The sequence below is a fragment of the Chamaea fasciata genome, unplaced genomic scaffold (genome assembly GCF_029207755.1).
Source record: "Chamaea fasciata isolate MVZ Bird 193981 ecotype frontalis unplaced genomic scaffold, bChaFas1.0.hap1 SCAF_16, whole genome shotgun sequence".
NCBI classification, from domain to species: Eukaryota; Metazoa; Chordata; class Aves; order Passeriformes; family Sylviidae; genus Chamaea; species Chamaea fasciata.
The window spans coordinates 16,315,842-16,330,224 of record NW_027094101.1 but is presented as its reverse complement, the minus strand read 5'-3'; the positions used below and the strand labels follow the sequence as shown (position 1 = coordinate 16,330,224).

The 14,383-nt window shown below is 43.6% G+C and overlaps 1 protein-coding gene across 2 annotated transcripts; it reads right to left on the bottom strand.

Annotated features, from left to right (window-relative positions):
* Positions 1–216: 216 nt before the first annotated feature.
* JPT2 (Jupiter microtubule associated homolog 2) lies at positions 217–13,562 on the bottom strand. Of its 2 annotated transcripts, XM_066198560.1 has the most exons (6): positions 13,460–13,518; positions 6,886–7,034; positions 6,271–6,413; positions 3,988–4,033; positions 2,354–2,583; positions 217–1,833 (listed from the first exon to the last, which is right to left on the bottom strand). In XM_066198560.1, the coding sequence occupies exons 1-5, from the start codon at positions 13,501–13,503 to the stop codon at positions 2,399–2,401; spliced, it is 567 nt and encodes a 188-aa protein (XP_066054657.1). In that variant the 5' UTR covers positions 13,504–13,518; the 3' UTR covers positions 217–1,833; positions 2,354–2,398. The 2 variants fall into 2 exon arrangements, with proteins under 2 accessions (XP_066054657.1, XP_066054658.1); XM_066198561.1 differs by having other exon boundaries at positions 217–2,583; positions 13,460–13,562.
* Between the last annotated feature and the right edge of the window lie 821 nt (positions 13,563–14,383).

The window sequence follows — 14,383 nt, the reverse complement described above, 5'->3', positions numbered from 1 at the left end:
CTCTTGCTACTGTCCTACCCCTCCCCAGGGGATAAGAGGTGTCTGTCTCATGGGCAGCGTTGGGCAGGATGTCACAATTCCTAAGCACAGTCTCATGTACAGAAGGCCTGAAAATATATGTGCAATTTTTCAGACCATAAAATTCACCAGTGTATCTGTGGTGAAATAGAGTATTGACCAATTTCTAAAAACAGGCATCTTCAGCACACAATGAAGTAACAAAATACAGAGGTTTATTGATAACTGCATGTTCTGTCATTTGACTTCCAATCCCCTTCTGTCCCAGAGAAATGCTCAGATCAATCTTACTTGAAGAGTTGAAAACTTTGTTTAGATTCCAAAGAAAGAAATGCAAGAAAATTAATATAGTTTAACTAATTTGAAGCCTAGTTAGAAGTTGCTCTTTAAAAGACAGGCACTGAACCCAATGCACATTAGGTACTAAAAGAAGCCAAATGCTTGGTATTGCAGATAGCATCAGCTACACCACAGCCTGCAATGTAGGAAGCAGCCTCTGGTTGACTTTTCTACATGACAGCTTCCTGTCAAGTACTGAACAAGGAACTGAAATGGCTAATGTGTCTGAGACTCAGCCAGAAGCTGGAAAGCACAGACTCAGGAATAGCTGCTAAGAAATACATGTTTGGAAGTACCATAAGTTCATTACAGGGCTGCAGTTTGAGCTACTGCCTTGTTTTCCTGGGGGGAAAATTAACAGGCAGCTCCAAACCAATCTGAAAGGTACAAAGGCATTTAAATCCCTACTTTCAATGGCTGTGTCTATTCTAGCACTGTCCCATATGTTTCTGTACTTGAAAAGGCAACTAAGTCTTAAAGCAATCACCCACCGCTGCTGACACAAGGGAACTGCATGGCCTGGGAAGCATTTATGACCACAGAGAGCTTTAGCACCTGGCCCAGCATCCCACCTCAATGGCAGCAGTTCCCAGGGAATGTGGGCTAGAACAGCAGTGGATATACACAATAAGGCCACTTGTTCTTTGGTGTACCTGAACAACTCCTGTTTGGTATGTCAGATTTAAAAGGTCAGTATTCGATATATTTAACAGTAAGCACCTAGAGTTAACATTCATATATCAAAGCTCTAGACATGACCATAAAATCCATTCAGAGAACAAACCTCCCCGAAAAAATCTGTGCAAAACATGCACATCTTCCAAACATGATTTGTGACAGATTTTAGTAATACAAACCTTCTGTTTGCACTGGCTTTGTTTTTCCAACTAAGGTAATCTACAGCAAAATCATCTACAGCTTTAGGCTGGGGAGAACTCACATAGTTCTCCCAACCTTACCAACAAAAATCTGAGACAGTCAAAGGCAAAGGTAAGGCTGATTAAAGACAGGTGAATTCACTAACAGACTCAGCACAAGCAAAACCAACAGGAAATGCACTGTGGTGGAGGCAGAACAGTCCTGGTTTCCACAGGGAGCCAAGTGAAAACCTGTGTTGAAGCTAAGCCCTTTCTACACAGGCTGGGTCAGAGTGACCTGGCTGACACCTCAGCATATTCTCCATGGTAACTGTAAACTTCCAAGTTGCCTCTCTTCAAAGAGTATCACAAAACCATATTGTTTGCACCCAGATTTTTACCAGAAGACATACAAGCACTCAACTAGAAGCACTTACATGAAACAGCATGTTGGACTGCCACGTGAAGAGCTAGTCACAGTAATCAGCAAATTACTACAGGCATCCAAAGGACCTGAATACCTGGGGAGGGGAAGACCACCCCAAACTCACAAACATGATGGTTTATGAGTATAAAAGAAACTTCCAGCATATTTTGTCCTTGTATCAGCAATCATGTGCTGCAAGCAAGAAAGGAGAAAAAGAAGCAATGACTGAAGACGCTCTTAACCATGGCAGCACTACATAAATATGTTCCAGTGGGACATATTTATATTCACATGACTGCAAGTCAGCTCGTGCTGTAAAACTGCATCCCATTGCCTAGGGTAAAGCCCAGCCTACCTGCTGTACTTCAGAATCTTCAGGTGTGACCTCCAGGACCCTTCCCATTCACAATGTTTGACATGTGGAATCAGGCTTATCCATACAGTCAACAAGAGCGTCCTGAACCACAAGCTAGCTAGGAACCTAACAGTCTGAGGAACTCACCACTAAGTAGCACTAATTTTTCACAAAGTTACACTAATGTCTGGCTCTGCCACCCACCCAGGCAGGCCAATACTCACATCTTCCACAAGGCACCCATTCCCTCCCCAGCCCTTCCTCCCCAAATCACCAGGTTATCCTTCCTACGCACTCTAACATAACCCTCCATCCATCTGCCTAAGAATCTATTCACAAGCGAGTGTATAAACTGACCTCACCAGCATAGACAAGAGATTCTCCATTAGTGACATGATGACCCTAATAGAATGCAATGCTGGATTTCCCCCCTGGCGGATTGAGGACTTTGTTGTGCGAGCGTGGCCTTGGCCCTAGTCGGGGTTCGTGATTGTCTATCTTGGGTTCTGGTTCCTTGCATCGCTCCTCTTTGCCCAGCGTTTTTTTCTCGCTTCCATCTTCCTGGTGTGGTTTGATATTTCCTGTGGCTGCATTAAAGAAAACAGATTAGATCATCAAATCACTCCCTAGTCTGTAGCGCACAAAGTGCCTCATCTTCTGTCGGCTGCATTATGTCCCACATCTCCCATGCATAGCACACCAAGGTTTCTCATTATCTGCTCATTTTTCCTGAAGGAAACACGTGCTAAGAAAAGAATTTCACTTCTCACAACAATTCCTCTCTTCCTTCAGCAATCTTTCTAACAAGGATTTGAAGACTAAGCAATACACCTTCATAATTATTTTCGGCAGTTGCAGGCAATTGGGAGATACAACATACCAATCAATCCTTTTGCCCTGGGGTGACATTGTGAGGTTTGTATCCCCAATTGTCTGTTGGGTCTGGGAGCAGGGGGAAGGGAGAGGTGTACAGTTTGTTTTCACAAAGCTTCCTCCGCCAGCAAGCCTTGAGAGTCGGATTCAGCAACACACGGCGAGGGACGGAGAGATTTTTTTTCTTCAGTAGTTAGTTAGCTAGGTAGGAAGTAGCTAGCAGAGGAGCAGAAGCTTCATCTTTTTTTTTCTTTTCCCTCTCCTCCTGTTTTTTTTTTATTTTTAAATTTTTTTTCTTTCCTTTTTTTTTTTCCTCTTTTTTTCATCTTCCCCCGGAACTGTTACAATCTCTCTGGACTGAGGACCCGGGGGAGCGCTGTGGGGGCTCGCACCTGGCACCCACCAAGATCCATCCTGTGCAGCATTTCCCAGCACCAGAGGGACTGAGACAGAGCAACCACCTCCAGGAAGGACTTCTGTTCTAAATCTGTCATCTCTCCAGAGCGGCACGAAGTTCTTGTCATCGGGTATTGTCCAGTTTACTGTGCTGGGGAGTGCTTTGTCTGTTTAAGAAACAGGGTTCTTTCCACTTCTCTTGGAGAAGTTTTTTTTTCTGAACCAGCTGGGGGAGGGGAGGGAGGGCCCCTTAGGAGGTTTCCTCCCAAATCTGCCTTAAATCTCTACAATACTAAGCTTGAAAGCAGGGTTCCCATCATTCTTTATCAATTGGCTGAACAATAATACATTTTGTCAGCCAGCTGTTTATTATTTACAACTACAGAAGGCCAAAATTAGCCATTTGAAGGAGATGGCAAGAGAGGAAGAAGTAACCTGGTGTTTTGCCCTATACAGATTCCATACATATCTGTATACAGACACATGGTATCAAGCAAAGTCTAAATACACAGACACAGAGTATCATGACTCATGCCTGTGTTCTCCTCAATAAGAGGAAGAGAACCATTTCCCTGAGACAGTGATCAGATTTCTGACTAAACCTTTCTGTCATATTATCCTAAAAATATGAGACTAAGACTAGTGTTTAAGCAGAAGCAGAAGAAACTTCATCATAGCTTATATTCCCAAAGAGAACAAAGAAAATAAGTTCTCTTGCTGACCTTCCAGCTTCTTTGGTATTTCCTCTTCTTTCAAGACAATGTGATCCTGCAAAGAAATCAAAAACTGTCTTAGTGCATTAAACTCAAACAGCAAGTCTGTCACAAAATCCTTCTGGAAGTTTTGCTTCATTTCTAAGTTTATAGATCACTGATCAAATAAAAGCAAGCTGTGTGCAGCCCTTCATCTTCTCCACTTCCACAGAACCCCAAAAGCAGGGGCACAAATCTATTATTTTATGGCAAGGTGCACATCTAAGACAATTCATTGAAACATGGATGAAGAGGCTACATTAGATCACCAAAATGGTAAGCACAGCAGTGGTGGGTTAACTGCCAGACTCAATTTTAGAGGCCTTCTCCAACCTGAAGGATTAATTGATTTTAAGGTCAGGAATTACCATTCCTGTCAAGTACCTGCTATCGTGCAGGAGAAGTTGGTACACACAACTATAATACAAGCAGCCCTTGAAGAGTCTACTTGTATGCAGCAATTCCTGTCTTCAGCAAGGATCCCAACAGTCAGGTAATAACCAAAACATTTTAAGATCATTTCCCCAACAATCTGAATTGACTGTTGGAAATACACAGCCACACTTCAGAGAAGTGCGTTTTCCCACCTCTGAAACACAACGTGCAGTAGTTTTTGTAAATATGCTGTTTTCTTTCCATCTCAGTATCTCCTGCAATTCCAATGCTCTAATTAATGACATAAGAATTTCCACAATGGTGTCCTCCATTTAGTCAGGATGGGAATTAAAGTTACCTTTCTAAAATGTAGCTAGAAAGAAAGAGCAACCATCCCAATAAAGGGGACAAAGAAACAAAGCCAAGCCTCCTACACCAACAGCGCTACTCCTGCCAAAACCTAGCTCCCAATCTTATTTTTCTTCCTTGTCCTTTCATATGGCCCCAGGTACTATTCAGAACATGCATAAAAATAAAGCACTCTACCAACAGCTTAAATTTAAGGGGAAAAAAACAAAGGCAAGGAAGTTAAATTGGACTGATCCCTTCTTCCTAAGCTTCCAGGAAAAACGAGACTGTTTTCAGCACAGTGACAATTTCTGTCCTGGTTGCAGCCAGGACAGGAATAATTTTTGCACTAGCCAGGGAGGGCATGGCTGGGACCTGGAGCTTACTCTATACCACATCATGTGCAGGGTGTGTAGGAGAGCGGTGGTGGCCGAGTGGTTGGGGTAGTGTGAGAATTGTTCATCCTTCTTGTACACTCCATTATTAATTTTGTTGCTGTTACTGTTCTTTTCTTATCTCACTGCTATTTCCAGTAAAATGTTCTTATCTCAACCTGCGATTTTTACCTTTTACCTCTAATTTCCCTCCCCAGCTACACGGAAAGGGAAGCGTGAGTGGTACATGTTTTGGAGTGTTTTCAGTGGGAACACTAAACTGGGGAATACCATTCCTAAACCACAACAGTTTTGTGGAATGTTAAATTTTCATGCTATTTGACAGGACATAATAGCTACTCACTTATTAGTATTAGAGTAAGGCAGCAGGTCCTAAATCTGCATATAGGGCACTTAAATACAGTAACTGGTAATGTATCCTGCTTTTTCCAAACCCAGATGTGGTCCTAACTACAAGCAACTATTATACATTCCAGCTTCAAGATAAAAACTCAACTGTATAACCTATTCATAACAACTGTAACACTATACTAAGAGACACCTTTGTCTATCTTGCACAAATCAAGTAACTGCTGGGCCTGACACCACTGATCCCAAGTTCACTTTTTCACTGTTGATCACTTAAGCCTAATCTGTTGAAGTGCTTTCAAGGTGACTGTAGATACATGTATTTAAGAGAGGGGAAGTGCACAGCCAGGCCTCACAAAGGTTTATGACTGTAGCTTACTGGAGTTTATGACGGTAGCTCACCAGCTTCCCAAGTGTGCATCAAAATCACATCTGCCAAACTGCAGAATAAGAAGAAATATCTCCTCCCTGTCTAGTTTAAATGCCTCTTGGCTCTGTCAAGAGTTCCACCTGTAACTAACTTATGAGAAAGACCAAAGGCTTTTTTTTCTTTTTTTTTTTTTTATGCACATCCACAGTCTAATTAATACTTCTACAATAAACTGCAGAGATCCAATACACCCAAAATAACAAGCTATCAAAGAGACTTTGGGAATAACTGTCTAACTCAAAGTCACTCCATGCATATTCAATTCTGTTCTTAAGGAGAGCACAGGCACATGAGAGAGCATGACAGGACCCTGGAGCTGCTGGCTTCCTGATCTGACAGCAACAGAAGTACAAATACCTTGGGTTTGTTTGGGTGTGCTCGCACAATGCTGGGAGAAACAGGAGACCCAAAAATATCGCTGGTCTTTCCACCAGGTGGATTCACGCGTGGACGAGGCTGAGCAGAACTAGAGTCCTCAAAAATGCCACTTTCTTTTCCTCCTGCAAGGCAGTTGTTAAGACTTTTTTTCTAGATTAATTTTATCAGACAATATTAAAAAAAAAAATATATATATATATATATAAAATTCAAGGACTTCTACAGTCCTGCTGCCTAGGGACTTTGTTATATTTGCCTAGTTGAAATCCTTTGTTACAGTTCACCTGCAGATCTCAAATTGAGCTAAGTGCTGATACAGCTCTACAATAGAAGCGGTTTCCTTTCATCGTTTTTTAGAACCTCAATTTGGAAAGAATTAAGACATGAATGATGTGCTAAAAGGTCTGTGAACATGCAGATCACTGAAATATTCATATATTCAGAGGTCTGAAGAGATTTGTTGTTCAAACCTACTCAGTATACATAAAAAGGCAACACAAAAAGACGGATCCCAGTGTTCCAATTTAGGAACACAAAACCATTCTATGCTGCAATTCAGAGCCCAGTCACACAGAAACAGGGGGCAGCTTTTACCTGGAGGGTTTGTTCTTTTTGGAACGTTCTGAGGTTGTTCTGATTCTCCAAAGATATTGGATGCCATCCGGTGTGGCCTGCTTGAAGGAGACACTTCTTCGGTACTCCCAAAGAGATTACTAGAATCTCCCCCTGGGGGCTTCAATACCCTATATCACAGAATGAGAAACAAGATACAAAAGTTAATTTAAAATTTACAGCATTCAACATATTTGATGTCCCCATTCTCTTCTCACACGTAACTATCCTCAATTTACTTTAGGTAATTCTGCTATATCCATGAAGTATCTACTTTTCAAGAGCTGTTTTAATATTCTTAAGTTCAGCACAAATATTGCCAACATCCGGGTCAGTCAACTTGCTCATTAGAGTATCTATGATTACATGGAATGATCCTAACACTGCCACCTACACAAACGGCCACACTACCTGTGGTGTTCCAGAAACAACAGAGATTAAGAGAAGCCATATGATGGGTAGGATTTTAAAAATAACCATTACAGAATCAGACTTTCTGCTAAGCTACACATGCCAACTTTGAATCTGTGATACAATTCAAACACACTAACTTTTAAATAAAGACAGACATTTCATAACTACTAAAAAATTTGCTAGTCTCAACCATCAGTTATCATAATAGCTGCTGTAGTTTAGAATGGAAAGACAGAATACCAAAAAGCCAATTCTTTAACAGTCAAGCTGCAAATCCATTAAAACTAAAGCTTTGCACCAGAGGATGTCAAATAGATATCCAGAAAAATTGGAGCTTACAACAGAAATCATCTGACTTCTTGAAAACTTATCAAAAGCCATGCTTGTCCTTCAGTACTATTTCCATACTTAATGACTACGTCTTGTTCAACAGACTACAGGTCCTGCCCCAAAAAGGAATCAAACTACTATTTGGGAGTAGAATCAGTGGAATTAATTGGAAAATTAACAGAAAAAAAACACAGGAAAGATATAAATACCTAAATATGGCTGGAAAGAAGGTCACCAAAAAAAAAAAAAAAAAAGACTTGGGGGTGCTGGTTGACAGTGGCTGAACATAAGCTGGGTGTGCCCAGGTAGGCAAGAAGGCCAATGACATCCTGGCCTGTACCAGGGCCAATGTGGCCACCAGGACCAGGACAGTAACCTTTGGGCACTGATGAGGCATCTGAAATCATGGAAGCAGTTTTGGGCCCCTGACAACAAGAGAGCTCTTAAGTGACTGGAGCATAGTCATGGAAGAGAATGGAGTTGGGGAAGGCTCTGGAGCACAAGTCTGATGAGGAGCAGCTAAAGGAGCCTGAGGGAGGCTCACCCTGGAAAAAAGGAGGCTCAGGGCAGATCTTCTGGCTCTCCGCAACTCCCTGACAGGAGGGAGCGGCCAGAGGGGGTTGGACCCTGCTCCCAGGTATCAGGAAGAGGAGAACAAAGAGGAAACAGCCTAGAGTTGTGCCAGGGGAGGACAGACTGGACATCAGGAGGAATTTCTTCACAGGAAGGGTTATTAAACATTGGAATGGGCTGCCTGGGACAGTGGTAGAGTCACCGTCCCTGGAGGCGTTCACAAAATGACAGAATGTGGCACTTAATGCTCTGGTCTAGTAGACAAGGAGTCAAAGGTTGAACTCCATGATCTCAGAGGGCTTTTCCAACCTTAATGATTCTAGGATTCTGTATCAGAAAAAAAAAAACATTACAGTTACATCTACCAACTACCCACAGTCTTAGCAGCTGAACAAACATAGTAGCTCAATTATACTACTTCTAATCTGAACCCCTGATCTGGAACCTAAAGCAACCTTTGCTTTTAAACCCAGAGAACAGTTGCAAGACCTTGATCCCACCATACCGGAACACAATTCAAATTTCAGTGAATTATTACAGCCCCTCCTCTCCCTACCCCTGTGACAGCAGCACGTCATTACAGGTGAGCTATGCCAAGCATAAAATGAGGCTCCTCTTGGTGCCAAGATCTACTCCAGTTTAAGACTTAATTTCACAAAAGCAGACATATTTGGCTGCTCTGTCAGAAAATGAGCTTTGTGTCCATTTCAGATCTCAAGATCCAGAAAGCAGTTTTAGGCCTTTTGGAAAGAAGAGAAAAGTTCCTCTTTTAGTCTGGTGTGGGAAATCAAGGCACAGAAAATTCTCAAAACCTTGTCCCTACAGGCCCAGACTTAGAAATGAATATAGAGTTTGATATGAGACCTCGGAAAAGGCTTCCAGATTTAGAGACTAGAAGCAAGAATGTGGATTTGTAGTTTAAGTAAAAACATGTTAAGCTAGGTAGTGGAAAGTTTTAGGGTTTAAAGTTTAAGATACAGAAGTAGCTACAAAGGTAATAAGAAGTTTTAGGGTGTAGTTCTGTAAGTTTGTGTGTCATTATATGATTGGTTAAGAAAGTCCGCACTGCGGCAAAAATGCGTAAAACAAAACAATTAACTATTAGGTTAAAGACATAAACATTCTTTGTGGCAGTAGTTTATTGGCTAGTAAGTCTTTGAAACGCATTGTAACTAGAGATCTTGTGACTACTGGTTTATGCCATGAAGGCATTCTCATCCTTCCATTAGACTGTAAAAGATAAGAGCAATAAATCCTGCTTTAATACGTCTCTCAGTAGTCCTGTCTCTCCTGCACAATCCCGACAGTCTGGGAATAGTTTATGTAGACAGTATTAACCTCAGAGGGACTGTCTTTGCTGGCCAATTTCAATATTTTAATCCTTAGTACGACTGTGGATTTAATAAATGCCTTTAGCTTAAGGAGTAACTAGAATTTCAGCAGACAGGACAACTCCTTGTCTAAAGCACAGGTTAGATCATACAAAGCTTATTTATGTACAGTTTAGTGTCCAACAGACTACAGATCCACCTAGCCTCTGTGCTCTCCACGTATTTTAGAAGACAAACGCACGATTAAAGCAGACATTGTATAGGTAAATTATGAATTTCAATCATTAAAAAGGTCCAGAAACCATGAGGCAAGTTGATGTATTTGAAGTGGGGAGACTGAAGGAAAAGGGAACTCTACAAAAAAGTATTTGGGAAGGGGTCTCTGTTAAAATGGACTCCTCTCACATAATTTAAATTATTTTTGACTTTACCTGTTCTTTTCAGCTATTTTTAAACTGCATTTAGTCTTTCTTGCATTCCATCTACAGTAAGTATACCAGCAAAGAGACTGAAAGGAAGTAAAAAACTGTTTATACAGCTGGAGTCTCTTACACCCCAGATTCATTCAATTTACCACGCCGTTTGCTTAACACATGCTTAGAAGCATAGAAGGGAATAATAAAATAACTACATTCAGAATTTTTTTGGTTTAAGAAAAATGGCCAGTCATAAGAATCAAACTACTTCTCATTCCTGCAGTGGGTTTTAAGAGCTATCGCAGAGAGAAATTCTAGAGAAAATCCATTTTAAGATTAAGAGTCTTGATAATTCAGTAAAGAAACTTCATCAAAATAAATCCAACACTGATTAATCTTCTACTGTCCTCTTATTTTCAGCTTAGTATCCACACTAAGAAGACCCTACTGTTGAATAAATTAACTAGAGGTATCACTGGTGGTGCTTACAAGGCAGAAATCAGCAAAAGTACTTTTTCTGCCAGCATCATGCAAAATAATGTCTTGACTCTACATACACAAAGTGGATTTACCACCTCAGTTTCAAGAACTTTGAAGTGCTGGGAACCTTCCAAGCATTACATAAACTTTCAAACGGCAGCGACACCAGGTTAATAAAATTCAAACTAACACAAAGTCAGATAACTAAGTCATTCACAGGAATTACCAAAAATATCCTTGATATACAGCAACAAAATCTGTCAGCTGATGCCAACAAAGAGGACAGGGCTTTGCACTCTTTCCCTCCAACCAAAGATGTGCGAGACTACAAAGCTATTTTCTCGCTGTGTATGTAGCCTCTAGAGCACTGCTGGCATCCCTGTACTACCACATTCTCAGTTCTAGAGCAGTAAGATATGCAGGTCCCCCACACCAAGTAAGAAAATCAGACTTCACGTGTAAATCCTACCAAAAGAAAACAGCACGTTAAACTCAGCCAGCCAAGATGAGTTGCTTTAACAGAGTACAGAGAAATTTAACATATACTGTATAATAACTTTAGTTTATACTTTAAAGTCATTTCAGTTTACCATCAGTATTATGCCAGTTTATACAGAGACATTTTTGTTTCTTGTAGCCAGGTTGGTTGGGTCTTTCTTCCTTTGGGAAGGTGTTGTTTTATTCTTTAAAACTGTGAAAAAACAACCCTTTGTCTTCTACAAAATCTAAATCTGCCTTACTCCCCCTCCCCTTCAGCAGACCAGAAGTTTGTGAACTCCTCTAAAACAGCTAAATCAAGAGCCCTATTCTGCAAGTTTAAAAGCCCCTACTAATTGCTTTGTTCTCTTCTGGTAGATTTGAAGAATTTTAATTTGTTCTTCTGATCTTTTTTAATCTCCTACATTCTAATACAGCTGAATTTGAATGCCCTTTCCTCATTAAGACTTTCAGCCCACCTACAAAGGCTTATCCATTACTTCAAGACACCCTCCACATAATTTTTTTTTTAAATCCTGCCTGAAAGTTAAACACTGAAGTTTTACCAGTTTTCAGACTGTTCTAATACAGTAAATAAGAGCTGCATTATAGATAAGAGACTAGCAGAAAGCAGGTGTTGAGGTTTGGAACCGCAGGCTCTAAAACAAGACCAGAGGTCCTGGGGTGCTCCTGCTGAGGGATCAACAGACTCATGGCTCATTAAACAGCTCACTCACATGCAAACAGCAAGCTGTGTTACGCAGCCATGCTCTTGATCTGAAAGCTCCACCATACTCTGCAGTGGCCCCGATGGGAGTAGAGGAACATGAGTATTACAATTCCAAGATGGTTAAATTTACCATCGTCAGCTCTTTGCAGTAGTTATGAAACTGCTCATATACAGGACGAATCGAGAGTACGTTAACACAATGCATCTTTAGAGCGCACAACAGCAGAATGATAAAACTCTGTCCTGCTTTGCTTTTAGAAGCTCTTAGACATGCAGTTTCGTGTTTCATTTTGAAAAAGCAAAACTTCCTTAAAAATACAAAGTGTCATTGTTAAAGTTTAATAAAATAAAACTAGGCAGTTAATTCGATTCAGCAAACTAGTTGCTTGCTCTATCACTGTTCACATTAACAGGATCACTAGAAACACATTTCACTGGACAATTAAGTGAAAGCTTTCACTTAAAACCTTTTTAGCACCATTTATTTCTAACAGTAATGCTCCTGTATTATGAAGTTCTCAAAATACAAACACTTGTTTATAATTTTTGTGGCAAGATTTTCACACTAGGAACTTTTCTCCCCCACTTCCACAGCTAGTGGTGGTTACTTGCAGAGATTTGGAATTAGGCTCAGTTTTATTTAGAGCAACTTCTATATACCAAGAACTGCAAAAACCTGCATTCTCACTAAACAAAGTTTTGTTCAGGGAATGAACAGAATAAGCCGTGTCTTTAAACCGGGTACTTTTGCCCTTGACGGCCCAGGCCATGAGTCAATACAGTAAACGCCTCAGAGACCACGCTGTAAACCTGCTAAAGGAAGTTCCTGCGGTGCTGCCACGGGCTCTGGTACAGAGCTGTGAGTGGCTCCAGCCTGCTCACCACAAACACACCCCGACACGGCAACGGGGAGCAAGCTGTAAGGCCACTTTTGCTCGCTGTTACTAATACGCTGCAATGGTCTGCCCGGGAACCCAATGGATGCGTTAAACGTGGTTTCAAAACTACCACGAGAACAGACACTTCTCAGAGACTACACTACGGACAGAGCATCCTCAAAAGTCTTCTAAAACCAGGTCTCAGCTTAGAGCGACTGCAGTGCGGGAAAATTTAACGCATTCTTAGACAACTTCGAAACCCTTCCTCCTTCCCGTGCGCGACAGCCTCGCACATGGATTAATCACCGCACTCACGCCCTGCGGTATTCAGGGTACCTGCCCTCCTCCAAACAAAGCAATATATTTCAACTTCGTAGGGCGAAAAGAAGCCGACATCTGCTTCTGCAGGCGTTTGTGCTGAACCCTCCCCGTCACAGCTTCACATAAAGTAGCTCACCCTCGCTGCCCGTGAGCAGAAGCACGGCGGGAATAGGCGCTCCCCGGCCCCAGGCCTTCTCCCCGCGCAGGAGCCCCTGCAGGAGCTCTGGGGTCGGGCCCTGCTGGGGCTCCCCCGGTGCGCCCCAAGCGTGGCTTCAGCCCGAGGCAGCACCGACCGGAGCGCAGGGCGGTCAACCCTCACCCAGCCCCCGGGGCGCGGCACAAACAAACTGAGGCACGGCGAAGGCACCGGCCGTGCGCTGGCTTCTATCCGGCGGTACGGGGCTGCGCTTCCGCCCACCACGGCGAAGAGGCCCCTGAGGGGGGACCCTATCTCCTCGGCCAGGGTCTACATCCCCAGCCCGCCCCCCTCCCCTCATCACGGCCCTCAGCCGGAGTCCTCCCGGCTCCGAACAAAGCCCCGCCGAGGACTCCGCGCCGCCGCACGACTCTTTCCCCCGCGCCGCCGAGCGTCCCGCGCCGCCTCACCTGGAGCTAGGCTTGGCCGGCTCGGCCTCAGCGTCCTGGAACATGGTGGCACTCGGCAACTCCGCTCCACGGCCTCGCTCCAATCGCGCCGCAGGGAGAGCCGGCCGCCCCGCCTTGCCCGGCCATTGTCGGATTCAGCTGCCCATCATGAGGAGCAGCCTATCGTACGCAGCCCACCCGCTCGAAGTCCCGCCTGGTCGGCCAGCCTCGCGGAGGGAGGGAAGCTTAAAACGACTCGCGTCGGCGCTCACCCTGGATACCTTCCATTGGTTGCACTGCCCGTCAATCAGAGGAAACTGCACAGCCATTGGCTCGAGGAAGGGCGGGGCGAGCAGCTGATGCACATTTAAAGGGACGGGGTGGGGCAGGCGGATGGACTGTGGTAGTGGAGAGGGGTCAGGGGTGGTCCGGGCTGCACATCAACCTTACAAACCTTCACAATCTTATGTGAACGTTTCACCTCAAAATGGCGATGCAAAGCAGAAAACAGGAGGAAGATCATGGTACGGAATAACCTCGTGGGCCAGACTTGGTAACCTGCTGCCCTCCACAGCGTTTCCGAGTCGGAGGATAGCTGAGCAGCAGCCCCTCCGGCGCCCAGGGAGCGTTCCCCGGGGCAGCGCGGGTGACTGCAGCAGCTCCGGGGACCCGGACGTGCGAACAGGACATGGAGCGGGAAGGGCGCTGCAGCACGGGCAGTTTGCTCCGTTTCTGGTCATTGCAGTCGCTGAGAGAACTCAAATATATGGTGCCCACTCAGCAGGGAACTGAGTCCCCTAAACTCACCAAAGATGCGGTCGCTCAGACTGAAGTCCCAAAAAAAGCCCATGCAAAACATGAGAAAACCCATGTAACCACCCAGGTTTTGGTCTGTAGCTAATGCCTGAGTCTGTCAGTGGATTGTACCAGTGATGGACAGCTGCA